Raw genomic sequence first — 16,941 nt, 5'->3', positions numbered from 1 at the left:
TTATTTAAATTCTAATTCTTGAGGCCACAATATTTATGTACAAGCACCTGGACAATGCTTATATTTCAATATTATCCTTATGACAATTGATTAAAAAGCAATTGTAGAACATAATTATGTTTATTACAATAATAAAATACAAATGATTACTCTGGTATCAAATACAATTTTTAAGTTTGAAAAAGGCATCAGTTACTAGCATTCACAGTTGTTTTGTTTTTTTAGCTCAGATTTTCTGGGCTTCAATGGGCCATCCAGATACATTTTTAGCAACAGAAATACCTTGTAAAGGTCTGTCCTCTGGTTGACAGGCTTTGTCCCCAAGATTCTCATTGTTAACAATAAAGCGACAATTTGTAAACATTAAATTAAAACTTTAATTGTAGAAATTCTTTTCATTTAATATTTCTAAAGCTAAGGTCAAGAATTTTAGTGAGGAGTACTGTATTTTTAAGCAGAAGAGTTGGTGACCTACTTATGTTGCTCAAATGTGCGTGGCCTTAACAAAAATTTCTTTTAAGAATCAGTTACTGCCAGGTGTAAGTGTAAGTTAATGTAAGAGCAGGTTGAATCAGTTGCTGTGAGGTGTAAGTTGAAGATAATGCAGGATCAGGTCAAATAGATTTTAATCCAAATGTATTGTTAATGATCATAGATAACAATTGATTTAGTTTTTGCTTTTTTTAAAAAGAAGAGTAACTAAGTAAATTGTCATTTCTAAAGGAGACCTTTTCATATGTGACAGAGTATTAAGCATTTCAGTATCAGAACTTTTAAAAATACCTCCACTAATCCATACATACTTTTAAAAAATACATCTACTAATTCACACAAACATTTTTGATGAAAAATATAAAGTTACAGTACACACATTGTTTAGGGCCAACATTTTTATTGTGAAATGTTTATTTGTAAAATGTTTTACATGTTTCAGATGTTCCTTCAGAGTTGAAAATAATTTACTTCTTAGTCCAAACCTACAGCAGGACAATGGGGAATGGGCAGGGTTTTAAACCCAGGACAATCAATAAGTCAGAATGACAGTCCAGTGCGCAAACTGCACAATCAGGCAGCCATCCAGCAAACTGAGTGGACTCATTAACCTATTTGTTAGACTGGATATATTCAAGGTGTGTAGTGTAACTGAGTTGATTTTCAGGAGGTCATGCCCAGTGTGTGTGTTTCATGTCCAGTGTGTGTGTGTGTGTATAGTACTGCATCACTGCATCAGTGTTATGCGAGACGTGCTGGTTTCATTCACTGTTTACTGTAGTCTAATTTTGTCGAATAAAGCCATGGTATTGGTACACTAGTATTTGTTGTTTCATTACAAGGTGATAAATGGAATCTTGTGTTACAATTACTCACAAGATGCATGCATACATTAAGATTTCACAGACTCACAGCTTAATAACAATCACAACAGTGACCTTGAACTGACCAATAACAGAGCAAAAACACAGAATGAGGTGAAAAAAATAAATGAACATCCAGATTCCTATAACTAGCTCAAGTCATGTTTGCTGTCCAGCAGGCGTGGACTGGCTATATGGGCATATGTCTGGTGGTCTGATACACAAATGAGCCACTTGAAATAGCAGTAAGACCAGTAATACTTTTTTATAGAAAAGCCTCTAATAGTGTCTCAACTGGCCATAGAATATAATTATTTTTTTAATAGCAAAGAGTCTAAATACATAACAACTTATCATGGTTCAACTAACTATGTAACAATCATATACAGAATTTACAGTGTAATAGTAGCCTATCTAATACATTTTCTGTAATAATGTTTAATAGCTTATATCCCTATACCATGCCTTTGGTGAGCTTCAATAGCTTATATGAACCAAGCAATTAACAACATAATGCCTATACTTGTAGTTACTGTGAACATAATCCAATCATAATTAAGTAATTGAGGGTATAATGTATATTACAAGCAATATATATACATGTATAAATACTATAAAGTATGTTAATCCAAGTATGTATGCATTCAGTTTGTGCTGTATTATCAAACTTTGAATATTATGAAGACAAGTAGGAATCAATGACCACCATCACAATTTGTGTGCCAGATGTATAGTAATGCCATAGCTGATTTTGACACACACCCAGTCCACCCCTGATGTCCAGTCAAGTTAGGGTTAAGGTTGGGTAAAACAGCAGATAAGTAGGCTTATCTATAACCTACTGGATCAGACCACAGGGTTCTAAAAGACCATCATTAAAACAAAATGCTTCTTGACAATCTTACATATTACATGAAAATGTCATCACTGCTTTAAATACACAATTAAGACAACACTATCATAGGTAATGACCCATTTTTTAACATTATTTGATCAACACTATCATAGGTAATGCCCAAGTGTTAACATTATTTGATCAACACTATCATAGGTAATGCCCCATTTTTTAACATTATTTGATCAACACTATCATAGGTAATGCCTCATTTTTTAACATTATTTGATCAACACTATCATAGGTAATGCCCCATTTTTTAACATTATTTGATCAACACTATCATAGGTAATGCCCAAGTGTTAACATTATTTGATTAATAGAATCATCGTTAATGACCATTTTTTAACATTATTTGTGAGTGGAATTAACATTAATATAAAAACTGTATTCTTGTTATAAGAGACTCTATAGTCAACAATATTTCACTACAATGCAACAGACAAGTCAGACTAAAAAAAAAAGTATAGATAATGTAAATTACAAACAAATGTTATCAACACAACATTTTTGAAAAGTATGTATTGACACTTAATAAATACATCTAACTTATCATATTGAAAAATGGCACAACAATATAAATAATTTTCATTTAAGTATCAAACTTTTCAATCATACAGTTTAAACATTGACATAAAATTGTAAAAAAAAAGTTTACATAAAGTTTACTTAGTGAACTTTTGAGTGTAAATGAAAGGTATTTGCCTGACTTCCTTTCATTGTTCAACAATGATCTGATGTGCATAAATTTCTCATACCAACAAAATAACTATACATTTATTTTCTAGACCATCTTGCATGAACCACATCAAGCAGCACCAGTCTGTTGTTTGCAGCACAGCAAGAAGACATTTATTGTGATGCTGACACCAATGACAAGACCCAAAAACATCCATTTCCATGAAAAATCTGACCAGAATAAAAAAAATTATTAAAAAAATGAATTTTTATATGAAACATAAAGTAGCCATCAATATTTCTATATATTACAAGAGTGGTTGAGATCCTGCTTTTCAACAAACTAGAATTCTGCAGTGGTTTAAAATCCGTTCTATTTATTACAATTTTACAACTTATGGTCACTTTTAGCTCTAAAACAGCTCACTTTTTCCCTTGGACCAGACAGCAAAAGAGCTCAGCAGCAAAAAGCTGGCTAGATGAAGAACTTTAAAAATGTCTTTTTTTAAATACCTCTATTTAACTCTTTCTTTTGTGGAAACTAAAACCTAGGATGGGTGGGCTAAAAAACCAGGACATGGATCTCGAAAATGGATCTAACGATATTCCTAGAAATTAGATAGTTGATGTATATCGGTGGGAAAGAAATTACTAGCTCATTGGTCACAAAAGGAAAACTCAAGCTTGAACTGTTATAATTTTTCAAAACAAAAAAAAGAAAGAAATTTAAACTTGGTCAGAAAACAAGGAAATATTTATTATGAACGGACTATATGTCTTTGGGTATTTCCACATTCATTTAAATTTTAATAAGTTAATGTTCAGGAAAACATTGTGCATGTCTTTTAAATCTAGATCTCGAGGCTTAGCATTGGAATAGATCAATACAATCGCTTAACCAAAATTCTTTCTTTGAAAAGGGAGGGGGTGAGAGATGGATGGAACGGGGTAAAAAAGGTTCCAAACTTTTAAATTTAATTTGCATTAGTTATTAAACAAACACTATAAGTCATATAAAGGAGGTATTGTGTTTTTTTAAAAGTATTTTTATATTTTTGTTTTCTAAAATGTTCTTTATCAGCTTTATAATAAGTGCTGTAAAAGCTATAATGCTATAGACATCTAAACATTGTAGCTTGATAAAACTTGTATATGTATAAAAACATACAAATATAGAAGCAGTACTTACCAGGATCAGCCCTATACTTTGGCTCCTTTCTTTGATAACCTGTTTTATTGAACTCCCAGTTTTCATCATCAGACATTTCTGACAAACCAAACTTGCTGGTAACTCTTAAGTCTTGATGTCTTGTGTTTCCATTTTTACTGGATGTTTTAGGCTTTTTCTGCTTGTCTGTCATAGTAACATTGTCACTGACTTTTGTCATACACTCAGGCTGTCCATGGTTGAATATTACGTTCTTCAAATTGGTCACTTCGGGAGGATAAGAATGACCAGCCTTTTCTCCATTGTAAAAATCAAATGCACTTGTGCAGCTGTAAGATTTCTGGAGGGGCCAAGGCTTTTTTTGTCTACCAGCCATTGCAATGCGAGATGATCTGCGTGGGGCCAGTGGTTTAGGGGCTGTGAAAGATTGGTTAATTTCTTTCTGATTACAGACCCCAGTAGACTCAGCTGCTGCTGTTTCTTTGCTAATTCTCTTCAAATGTCGGTTGGAAGCTGAAGATATATCTCCCTGAGAATCACAGGGTCCTAGATGAGAATCAGATTTAGAGGCACTGGGACATCTCTGCTGCCATGATGATGTTCTTGAAATAGGCTGTGGGGTAAGCAGCTCAGGAGAATTTTTACAAGCAGCAAATGTACTAATAGGTGACCATGGTGATTCACTTCGAGAAAGATCTGATGATTTATCTAGGGAAAATAAAACAAATATAGAGAAACTACATTTATGCACAAAACATTTTTTTTTGAGAGACTACATGTAAATCAAAGACCAATATTTGATGCTGTCTGAATACAATTTAAATTGCTTCACCAATTTTTTTACATTAATAAATACATTATAAGTACCATTTTTTAATTGGGAAATAGATTCCACCGATTCAGATAACAAAATATTGAACTAATTTAGTTTTTTATCAATGCACAATAATGTGCAATAATCATATATTGTTGATACAAAAAATACAATATTTGGATACTATATATCTTTAGTCATCTAACAACTTTTTAAAAATTTGGTTTTATTGTCTTATTGTTTACTCTAAAAGATAGTCACTAACAAAATGAAAACTTTGAGAAAATCATTTCTTATTTTAGAAAATGGTATTAGGAGCTCAAAAAGTTGAACTATTTGGACTTTTATAAATGAAATTAGGAACAAAAATTGCAAGAAAAATGAAATAAAATTATCAAAAAAACAGAAAAAAAAAATTCAACAAAATATTCAAAATAATTTAAAAATCTCAATTGAAGTGCATTTATAAAAGTGTTGTTGCATTGAGAAATTAACAGAAATGCATTAAGCATTAGAAGTTATTTAATTTAGTTAGTTCAAAAAGTGTTTATATAAGATGTGTTGTCAGGCTTTTCTTACATAAAAAATTTAAAGTGTGTTTTTAAATAAAAATGTTGATAATTATTTTTTAAATAAAGAATCTTTTTATTCTGTAAAAGTTTGGACTTTCCATTAGATCCATCATTTACCTTTTGATGGAGAATAAGGATCATAAGAAAGGAAACCAAGTCGACTTGGTGATAAGACTCCCTTTCTCTGCATGACCTGGTCAGATGATGAATCTGGTGTAAACTCACAAGTGGCATTGGATGGTGATGGACTAGATGATGATGTCACAATGGAAGGCAAACACCAAATGCTTGAGCTGGAGCTTGATCCTGGTAAACAGTACAATTTTAGTTAATATTGTTCTTTACTGTATGTAGGGAGCATGCTGGCCGAGTGGTGTAATGACTCAATAGTAAGACTCATAGAAATTGGGTTTAATTGGGTATTTCCTTAGTGATAAAGACAGTACATTAAAAATTAGAACGGAAATAAGTTAGTGACAATAACAGATGAAGAAGTAAACAACCACAATGGAATACTCAGTTCATTCCAATTTAGTTCATACCAAACTGCTATACCAAATTGCATGTAATGTTGGACTACTTAAACCTTAATTACACTATATTAAATATAGTCATAATTCAGATGAAGATAGCAGAAATCAGTTTCAAAAATAGAAAACAACACCAATCTATCACTTCATTGTTGTCATTCCTTCTACATTATTTCATAATCCATCATCACAAATATTTATTTTTAAATTTTGTTTTGTCGAATTGGGGAACTATGATAATTTTTTTTTAAGTACATGTTTAGCAATTAAATGTTTTAACTAAATGAATAATGATTTACTTACCAGACCTTTTCCCAAGTCCAAGAGAAACTGATTCCAGATTTTGTCGTACAGTTTCATGTTGGGGAAGTGGCTCAACATTTCCTGCTTGATCAAATGGGTTTGATTTCAAAGGTTCACCAGAAGTAAGAGAAGTTTCATAGGAATCACTTTTATTTGGCTTGATTGTTATCAATAGATCTTTCCTGAAAGTTATAGAAATTAAGTTTATCATACACTTAGCTTTGATGAATGTTTTTGTTCACCTTTAAATTTAAATAGACAATATCTTGTTTTGTAGGCCTAAGATGTTGAGTTGCAAGAGGTTTGGGTGTTTGCTGTTTGATATTTCCAGTAGCTGACTTATCACAGGCAGTCCAGGGAGAAACTGCCATGTGCAGACTTTTAAGAGGCGACGTCTGAGCTCGTATTAATTTTTTTTACTTTTTCTTGGCATTTAGTGTAGGCTGGGTGTTTCCTCAGGCTTTTATATATATATATATAACCCCCGCATTTTAAGGAAGTTTTTTCGGTCTTGGCAACTTGCTCCAATACTGAATTAAAAGAGCATCTGGGTCTGAAACTGTAACTGGAATATCCTTGGGACAAGGTGGGGTTGGTCCATTCTCTGCCATCCACAGAGCTCTCCGAATGTAACTATTTTTTAAGGTGGATTGTGCCCTGGGTATGCCCTGTGGAATCGTCACATCCTGAATCCAGGCCCCTTCATGCTATCACATTCATCAGTTCCAGAAAAAAACTTTGTAACGGGTTTATATCCAGTAGTAGAGCGTAGTGAGACATAGACCTCTTTTTTGTCTGGAGTAGTGCAGTCTAGACATCCGTTAAAAAAGCACCTAGAGGGGGGGAAGCTCCACTATAATTCTCCTTAGTGAAACCAAATGCAAGTGGAAAGACAGTGTGGTTAGTATTACATTGGTCATTTCCAAGCTGCGAGACCCACACGGGGGAGTATCGCCACAAAGTGGAGGTTTGGAGTCAGAGTTTTCCTTCTCCTAGATGGGTTGCATTATTCAGGCTGACGTGCCCCATCAACACGAAGCTAAAATGGTATTGAGGCGCCAATGTTCCGCCTTTCATCCCTTCTCCTGTCTGTTTGTAAGAACAGGTTCCGCCTGATTTTTGGGAAAATCACACGTTAAGGCTAGGAGCTGGATTTGACTGTCAGAGGCATTTAGAGATGCAAGGCAGGAAACACAGGCAGAGCCATGTACAAAGAAATGAACATGCCTAACAAACTGGACAGTATTAACTTCCTCCCCCGCAAAGAGCAATCTACAATCTTCCAACTAAGGACAGGACACACACCTCTGTTAAATTACCATCTCAGTAAAATAAATCCCACACAACTCCCCCCTTATAGACACTGCGTCCACCCTTATGAAACTGTAAACCATATCATCTTTGAATGCCCCTTCTTAATCCACCTTAGGTAGACCCTACTACCACTACAGCTCAACATAACCAACACCCTGTACGGCAGTGCTGAACAACTGAAGAAAGAGCTGACAGCTTAGCATCAAAAAGGTGGCTAGAAGAAGAAGAAGAAGAAGAAGAAGAAATAGACAATATGAATTGGGTATGAATATTTTGTCTTAGTTAAACAGATTTTCTTAGAGTTATTAATTTAAATTTTAAAATCTTATTTGAATAGTAAAAAATAAATAATGAGAATGAAAGATATAAGTTTATTATTTGAATAAATGGAATTGTAGTTTTATTTAAGTTTTTTTCAGCATTGTTACTCATAGCAAAAATATACACATAAATTAAATAATCTTCATGTAAATAAAATCTGCTCTTTACAAAAATGAAAATATTTGACAGAGAGGAGTGATGATTAAAAATCTAAACTGATAGGCGAACAAATAATTTTGCAAATTTTTATATATCTACTAACTGATACCAAAGCTATGCAATGGTTTAAACAGCTATTCCACCCCAACACAATTTCCCAGCCCTCAAATTCTATAAGTTCCTTTAATTTTGTCTTATTCATTTTACAAACGAAAGGCCCACAAACTCCTATTATAGAGTATGCACAAACACAACTGCACACAAATGTGCAGGATTTAAAAATTTTTACTCATAAACACAGAATAATTAAAACTATGAACATATCGGTTATACCTCCTATAGCTTGCTGTGTGGTTGTGAAATGTGTATTGGAAAGATTTATGAACATCTCATTGTAAAACTCAAGAAACAAATAGTACACATGCGGCTGAGAATGTTTAATATACCGGTACTCAATTATGACAAGTAAGTAAACAACTAAACTCATTTGCTTATACCGGTAATATCAAAATGTATAGAATACATGCATGAAATACATCCACAATTAATCACCAGTCTCACTAATGTCAGTGTCTTCACTATAGTTAGTGAAGCCAATGAAACTTGTATCATTATTCACTGCCTTCTTCCTATAAGCGAAGCATGTTGGCAGCATCACTTGCAGGGTGCTAATTGTACAATTTTGTTTTTACTTATTTTGTAATTTGTGTGAGTTATAAACCTATGCGAATTAGTGATTTTATATTGTGAGTGAATGAGTGAATCTTTAATAAAAGTATTTTCATATTTATTTGAGAAAATCCAAAGCCCTTTTTTTTTCTGGGCAATTCTAAGACCTAAATAAAATCTACAATTAAGCTAAAAAAAAAAAATAATAATAATAATAAAAGAGAGAACAAACTTCATCAGAAAACAGCTTCAAATATGCCAGTTGTGGCACAATGTGCATGTCGTGTTAAAACAAAATTTTTTTTAAACTAAAAAAAATTCAGCAATATTCCAGAATCATTGTTTTAAAGACAATGCCTTATTGATTTTATTAGATTTCGAGTACTCTGAAAAAAAGATTATGAGCTCCAAAAATGGATAACAGTTTTGACATTACCTAAAAATTTTAACATTGAACTGACCAAACACTTTTTGTTTTTCTCACCGTTGTACAGAAGCTGATGTGATATTTCTTGGCTTTCGATTTTTCAAACAACAAAGAATAGAGATGCCCATTGTACTAATATTCAAGCAGAGATTCCACAGTAAAGAAACATCCACAAATGACAAAACAATGACTGTCAGCAGCCATAGCAGTATGTGGATTACATCTTCAGGATAATAGCTGAAACATAACCTATTTATGTTAGAATTATATATTTAAAAAAAAAGAAAGTTAACCAAATATATTAAGAGGCCTAGACATGTTGTTTTATAATAATAATAATATTATTATTCTTCTGTTTGTTGATAAAAAAAGAAAAAAACACTACCATTATTGACATCGCCGTACCACTGTCTCATAATTTAAGAAAAACTGAGATAGAAAAAGAAAGAAAATATGGGAACCTAGGCTTGGAGATTAGCGTCTATGGAAATTGTCCAAAATAACAATATACCCCATTGTTATATCAACCGAGGGGATAATAACAACTGACCTCACAGACACCTTCAAGGCCCTTAACATTCCTAGGAACATCCTCGTTGCCTGTCAGAGGGCGGTACTGCTGCAGATCACCAGAAAATTCCTCAGTGGAAACTGTTAAAGGGACTACGATGAATTTTGTTTCTCTTTAGCGAAACTCGACCCTGGCAGCGGCAGAGAATGACTACTCGTTCATTTTAACATAATAATAATCATCTTTTATTGTCCGTACGGAAATTTGTCTTACAATTTGTGCATTACACCAAACAAAAAACATTATAATTTAGAACTATAACAAACCAAAATGTACATTCACACCAAACTCACTCATACTTTACATAAGAAAAGTTTATATCAGATTGTTTCAATTATTTGATTGCCAGGGTAACTGAGTAGCTTTATTTTATTTATCTCTACTTAGGATTTGAGCAACTTCTCATCTCTGTGACCACACTCCAGTAAAAAAAAGCATAAACATTAATAGATACTACAAAACCAAGACAATGAAATGAAAACAAAAAAAATATTTTTTGAAATCATCATTATTATTATATTTATCAACAGCTTTTTATAGGATTATCTTCAAAAATAATTTTAGCTAGATGATTAAGTAAAGAACATTAATTTAGTATTTTTCAAATAAAAAAATTCTACTGATACAAATTGCACTTTAAAGGAAAAACATTTTTTAAATATTATAACTATTAAGACAAATACTGTTTTAGGAGAATTGTTGAAAAAAACTTTTCAACAACAATTTAATATGTAGAAGAAAAGTGAATCTTTTATGAGCTGAAGGTATTGCAGTTTAAAAAGTGGTGATAATTATCACTATAGCACAGATAAACATGATTTTAACAATACTTGCCTATACTTCCCTGCCCAGTAAAGACCACATAGACATAAGGCCACACCTATAAAAGCAATGTTACATCTCATGTCCAAGGCTAGAGGTCCTGGTATTGTTGTGACAAGAAAACCAGAAGCCTTGGCCAGATAGGATGAGATGGCAGTACTGCTTGACATGGACATAGAGCCTGCCAACAATCTGAGATTGACAATACTTAGAAATGCTGAACATAGACTACTTTGTGCCAGCATTATTCTTGACATCAGAATTGAATAACTTCCCTGACTTGATTTCTGAAACACAAGTTGTACAAGTTACATTTCCAAGTGATTACTTTTAAAAATAATAAATTCTTCAATACATAAACTTTTGTATTTTAAATGTTCACAGAAACCAAGACATAGTCTCTCAACACATGAGGAGGCATTTAAATCTGTGATTGAAATTTAATACACACATTGGATATTTTCCAATAGTAACACTTAATCAGTTAAAATTTGCTTTATTTTAACGCCTATTTACAATATCCTAGAGCCATCTATTGCTTTAAACTAGCACCAACAAGCTACTAGTTTATACAGCTTTTTTCAGATAGTTTTCAACAATGGCAAACTTTCATATAAAATGATGATAGTGAGTATATTATACATTAGTTTGAAAACTAAACTTGAAACTGTAGGTCCCTAAAGCATCACTAACCCAAATTAGATTTTGTGGAAAAAATACACATGTATAATTTTTCTTTATTAAAAATAAACTATTTTCATAAAAAGCTTAAGGGATATTGTTCTAATTACAGCTAATTACAAGCAAATGTATTTCTTATAATTGAGTAGCATTACAGCGACAAAGCCAAGAGAGGGACTATGATGCATGATGCATGGACAAAGTATGACTCCTTTAGCCTAAGAATGATCTGTGTTAGAAAAATAAATTTCTTGTGACAGAAGAAGCTAGTCTTTATTTTACTGGTAAAAAGATTTTGGTTCATTTGTCTTATCTATAAAAATATCAAAAATTTGAAACTATTCTGTTCATAAAAATCTAGTTTGTTTAAAAATTATGTTTACTCTTGAAACCCTTCAAACCATTTGTTTGTATAACATATAAACTATATTTATGTAAAGCTTATATCACAAATAAAATGTATATATGTACTTGTTCACTTTCAATGTGGCTATTTATGTCTCGGCTCAGATCAGCAAGTCTGTGGTGTAAGGAATCATCCAACTGGCTCATCAAGGACAAATCTTGCTGACACAAAAAGTTATTCACTTTGGCTTCACATGTTTGGCATAGAGAATACAGATGCTCTAAATAATCTTTGTACATATCTATTTCTTGGTCATAGTTTATCTGGAGAAATGACAGAGATAAATGAATGGTAAATATATCCATAGATATTTAAAACTAAAAACAAAGATGTGACAGAGTATTTCATTGTTTTTTAAAACTAAAATAAGATACTGATAGAAAGTATCCATATATACTTAAGTGTTTTGAGATTTTATTAGTTAAAGTTTGCTAGAAATTCATTTCTAAATGTTAGAATTATTGATTGAAATTTAAATCTCAACTTTAGTTGCAGATTGGGGAAATTGTAAAACTGAAATAATTTTCTACATAAAGAAATTAAAGTTTGCAGCTAAGTTTAAGGGATTTAAAAAAAAAAAAAAAAAGCAAAGAAATTAAAGATTAAGCTACATTATTATTAGTAAAAAGAATTAAGGGTCATCACCATTTGAGTTAGTGCAGAAGGTGCACACTAAGTTGTGCACTTTTAGGAACTCGAATGGTGATATGCAAGGCAGGGTTACAACAATATGCATGTGTTTCAAACTATTCACAGCCTTATTTTATCTTATAAATTACAGATTTTCCTTCTTAGCAGTAGATAATAACACATTTGTGTTAGTATATTCTAATGGGAGTAATACCAGTATTAATTTTTTTTTTTGGTAAAGTGTTCACTACTATTAGGAATTTAATTTAATCTAGCATTGTTATTTTTTATCACACTAAAATATAGATTGCTTGATTATTCTGTAACATTTGATATCACCTTAAGTTTTATTAAAGTAGTATAATATATACTATATACATAGACAGTATAATACAACTCAAGACAACTCAACCAAAACAAATCTTGATAAAACCAATAATAATAATTATTGGATCTCATTGTAAATATCTTCAATGTAATATTATAATCAAATATTTAAGATAGCCTTTGTACAGAAATTTTTTAATTAAATATAAATAAAAGAAATGAAAAAAATGAAAGCAAACCACTAAGTGTTTAGTTTAAGCATTGTATATGACAAAAATAATTGGATATCATCATGTTAGAAAAACAAGTAGAATAGAGTTTGTTTTTTTTTAAAACCAATTCCTCCTTGATGAAGCTAAAAACTATATATGTAAGAAAGATGACTTTGCTCTTTATAAATAATGATTGGTAGATTTAAAAAAAAAAAAAGGAAAATTTCTTACCCTTCCCTAATCCCCCCTTCCCAATAAAACATCCTAGTTACACCCATGTATACATCTACTCAGAGTATAGAAAATTCTAGTTAGGTGTTATAGATCCTGAATTGGAAACATTAAAAGACATTAGTCTAGACTAGAATACAGAATAAGCATGGTTACTATCTGTAAAATTCTTAAAAGGAGAGAGGCTGAATTAATAAAAAAGAATAAAATAAAAAGGTAAAAAGAAAATGATTGCATCTGAGTGTTCTGCTATTGAGGAGTACATCCACTAAATTAGATATTTCCATCAGAACAACTCAAAGTCATTTACCTCATGGAAAGGAGTAAAATCTGCCAACTGTCTAACTTTCATTACTTGATTCTGACTACATGACTTGCACAGCAAAACCTCTGTTTCACTTGAATCCATTGAGCTACACAACGGTTTAGTCTTGTAATCCTTGACATTGTATTGTTCAGATAAATCTTGATTATAACCACCATCCTAGACACACAATTTGAAGAGATTTATAAATTCATTTGAAACATTTAATAATTCACTGGGCATTTTGTTACTACAGATGAATGCCAAAGCCTCAACAAATATTTCAATTTTATTAGTATTTATTCTATATGTTCTATAAATACAAGTATATACTCCAGCTTGACAATGTTTTTGAAGCTAATTTTGAACTCTTCAATTGTCCATTATTAAGATACAAAGAAACGTCACAATCTCTAAGCATATTCCTACCCAATACACTGTGAAGTATGTTAAATTTATATATTGAAAGTGACTCACTATTGATATATATATATATCATATAACAAATATTTGAAACTTTTTTTCTTTTTAACGTTAGAAAGAAAGAAAAAAAACGCTATCTGAACACTCGGCTATTAGAAACACAATTCTAAAACATGAGAATATTATCAAGCAGATTAAAAACTTTACTTCAGATACATTAATTTATTAATATCTTCTTTCTAGTTTTGATAGACAACTTAAGTCTCATCATGGTGTGAATTAAAAAAATGAGAAGCTAATTTTACAAGTCATTTTATTTTCTTTACCATTTTATGCAAATTTGTAATAGATTAATATACTTTCATAGAATATTGTGCCTCTTATTTCTTACAGAATTAACAAAAGAATAAAATGAACAATAAAAATTTGTTAATTAAATATTGCTAACAAAGCTTTCACAGAAATAATAAAATGCTAATTTGAAAGTGAATGATTATAAATCTCTTTCTGTCATAACTATAACAACCAGATTAAAACATATTATGTAAAATGAGAGCAATATGTTTTTCTAGATATGAATATAAAGGAGATTTTTTAAAAAGCTGACGTTTGCAGAGAGCTGTAAACAAAATAAAACACAATAACAGGACTAAATGAAAACCTATACCTCTGTAAAACCATTATATTGCTCACAGTGAGAACAGATCCACGACTGCTTCTCAGTCCTTGTTATTCTGTTATTTTCATTACAAAACCAACAGTTGACAGTAACTTCAGAACTTGATATACTCCTGAGAAACTTGTTCCTAAAATTATAAATGTCACAAATATTTAAATTGAATGACTCTTGTGATGTTATCTAATCAATATTTTTTTGACAGGAAAAACAAAAATACCATTAAAAAGGAAAATTAAATTGAATCTTTTTTTCTTTGATCTCACTATGAAGAAAGTACTTTTTCTTGTTATTATTTAAGAAGTTCTTCAAAAACTAGATATTATATCCTACTTCGAAATAAAATCTATTACAAATAAGAGGAAATTTTTCTTTATTAATTCATACCACCTAGAAATGATAATCTTTGGGATGTCTTGCAAATGAAAAGGTTGTTGTATCATACTATATTGATTTATTTCACATTTTGTTAGAACTAAGTAGATATTGAATTATTTATGTCAAAAACATATAAAAGCTAGTAAAATTATAATAAAATGAATTTGATACAGTATCATTCATCTTAAATTCTTAAAATAAGCAAATTTTCTTTAGCTTTTAAAGTGCTCTTGTGGGCCCCTCTTAAAGGGTCAAGTTTCATTGAATTCCAGCTAATCACCATGGTTACTATATGCCACTGTTTAATAAAAAATGCGAAGAACAACAGAAAATTTTGCAAAATAGGCTCTGGACTACAACCCACAAGCCAAGGAAAGAGAAAAGCTGGTGGTAGAGTACAATTATAAATTTCAAAGTAAAGTAACCATGGAGATCAGATCATCATAGAAACCTTTCAACAAAAGGCAAAGAAACTGTCAGGATTATGAACATAGAGATGGAAAAGAGTGTCACAAGAGACAAAGAATCAACAAGTTACAAGACAACCAAATTAACAGGGACCCAACTTAAACTAAAGACTAAAGGCTAAGCCGGCTGGGCACTAACTTAGGCTAAGGCCACAAAGAACCAAGTTGGAGGCTAAAAAATAAAAGAAAAAGGCTAGACTGTAGTCTATGTAAGGCCACTACTAGATCTAGAAATAATTATATCTTAATTTTCTTATATTATACTTAATGTTACTTATATAGATCTAGATCTATATAATACTAGCTGGATATTACCCACAGCCAGTGGGCCTTAGTTTGTGTATTACTAATCGAGTGGATTGGATTTAGATCTATGTCAAACTTAGCTCATGTTCCTTTCAAGTTATTCAAGTGTTTTTCTTTTCTACGAAAATACAAGTAGTTTGGGGAAAATGGGTTTACCTGTAAAGTCGATACATTCATATCAAATATAAAATATACTATGGAAATGGGTTTGTACCCCATTTGTTAAAAGTTTCTTTACTAGAGATAAATTTAGCTATTAAAACGGGTTTACCCAATTTGTTAAAAAGTTTAGTACTTTAATAGAGATACAATTAGGCACTTTTTGTCTGTTTTTATGGCCCAGCACTTGTGGTAGGGGCATTAAACATACATTAAGGTCTTCACCATGATCTAAGGAACATTTATGCCAAGTATCAAGTACGTTCATGTGTTAAAAATAAAACTATCTTTGCAAAGAGTAGTTCTATTATCTTAGATTTGAATTAGATCTAGGGTTTGAGAGAATATAAGTTCTGTGCATGTACATCTGGACCAGTGGCATCACTAGGGGGGTGCAGTCAGCACGGGTGACACCTATCAGGTGGGTGACACACGAATGGAAAAAAAATGATTATTGGCAAAAACTAGAAAAAAAAATGAATATATCAGCTAAAACTAGCAAGATTCTATTCAAAATAATAAATCTCAAGATATGTCTAGGAATATCTACTGCACTAATCTAGATGTGTATAATTTATTTTAGGCTTTATTGTATATATATTTTTTTTTCTTTGGTAAAAATGTCATGATGATGATGACAATGATCACAATCATGTGACAATGTCAATGATCATGTCTTTGTTTGAACTTTTTGGTCTTTGTCTTTGATGTCATCAATTATCAATCAATGATTATATCTAGATCTAGATTCATCTAAATGATGATGATGGAGTGGAGGAGGATCTAATAGCCCAATTCCAGAGAAGTACGATTATTAAGTAAGTTAACATAGATCAGATATTTCTAGATCTGGACTATAGAATAAAATCTAGATCTATCTAAGGATCACCTTAAATTAATGAGACTTTTCATTGTTTGATTGTTTTCATTTGCATGCACCGGCGAGATATATTTTCTTGCCTTATTTGACTAATGAGTTCTAATGTTACAATAAAAACAACAATTTAGATCACAGGTTAGATCTATTTGATGTAAAATATTTAACAAAAATATTAAATATATCTAGATATATTTTTATATAGATTTGCTTTGTTAATATAGATTTATATAGTCTATAATATTAGGGTTAATTAGGTCTACATC

General features: G+C 31.2%; 1 protein-coding gene across 2 annotated transcripts; it reads right to left on the bottom strand.

Moving 5' to 3' along the window:
- Window positions 1-101: 101 nt before the first annotated feature.
- Window positions 102-16,807, bottom strand: LOC106050724 (transmembrane protein 201-like). 2 transcript variants are annotated; one of them, XM_013205756.2, is made up of 10 exons: window positions 16,688-16,807; window positions 14,480-14,618; window positions 13,396-13,569; window positions 11,751-11,948; window positions 10,611-10,885; window positions 9,263-9,442; window positions 6,316-6,497; window positions 5,600-5,788; window positions 4,118-4,804; window positions 102-3,159 (listed from the first exon to the last, which is right to left on the bottom strand). In XM_013205756.2, exons 1-10 carry the CDS (start codon window positions 16,708-16,710, stop codon window positions 3,059-3,061), a joined length of 2,148 nt encoding a protein of 715 aa, XP_013061210.2. In that variant the 5' UTR covers window positions 16,711-16,807; the 3' UTR covers window positions 102-3,058. The 2 variants fall into 2 exon arrangements, with proteins under 2 accessions (XP_013061210.2, XP_013061211.2); XM_013205757.2 differs by lacking the exon at window positions 16,688-16,807 and having other exon boundaries at window positions 14,506-14,618.
- Between the last annotated feature and the right edge of the window lie 134 nt (window positions 16,808-16,941).

Source organism: Biomphalaria glabrata, chromosome 13 (assembly GCF_947242115.1).
Source record: "Biomphalaria glabrata chromosome 13, xgBioGlab47.1, whole genome shotgun sequence".
Lineage (NCBI taxonomy): Eukaryota > Metazoa > Mollusca > Gastropoda > Planorbidae > Biomphalaria > Biomphalaria glabrata.
Note: the sequence above shows the minus strand (reverse complement) of the source record. Positions and strands in the feature narration are given on the sequence as shown.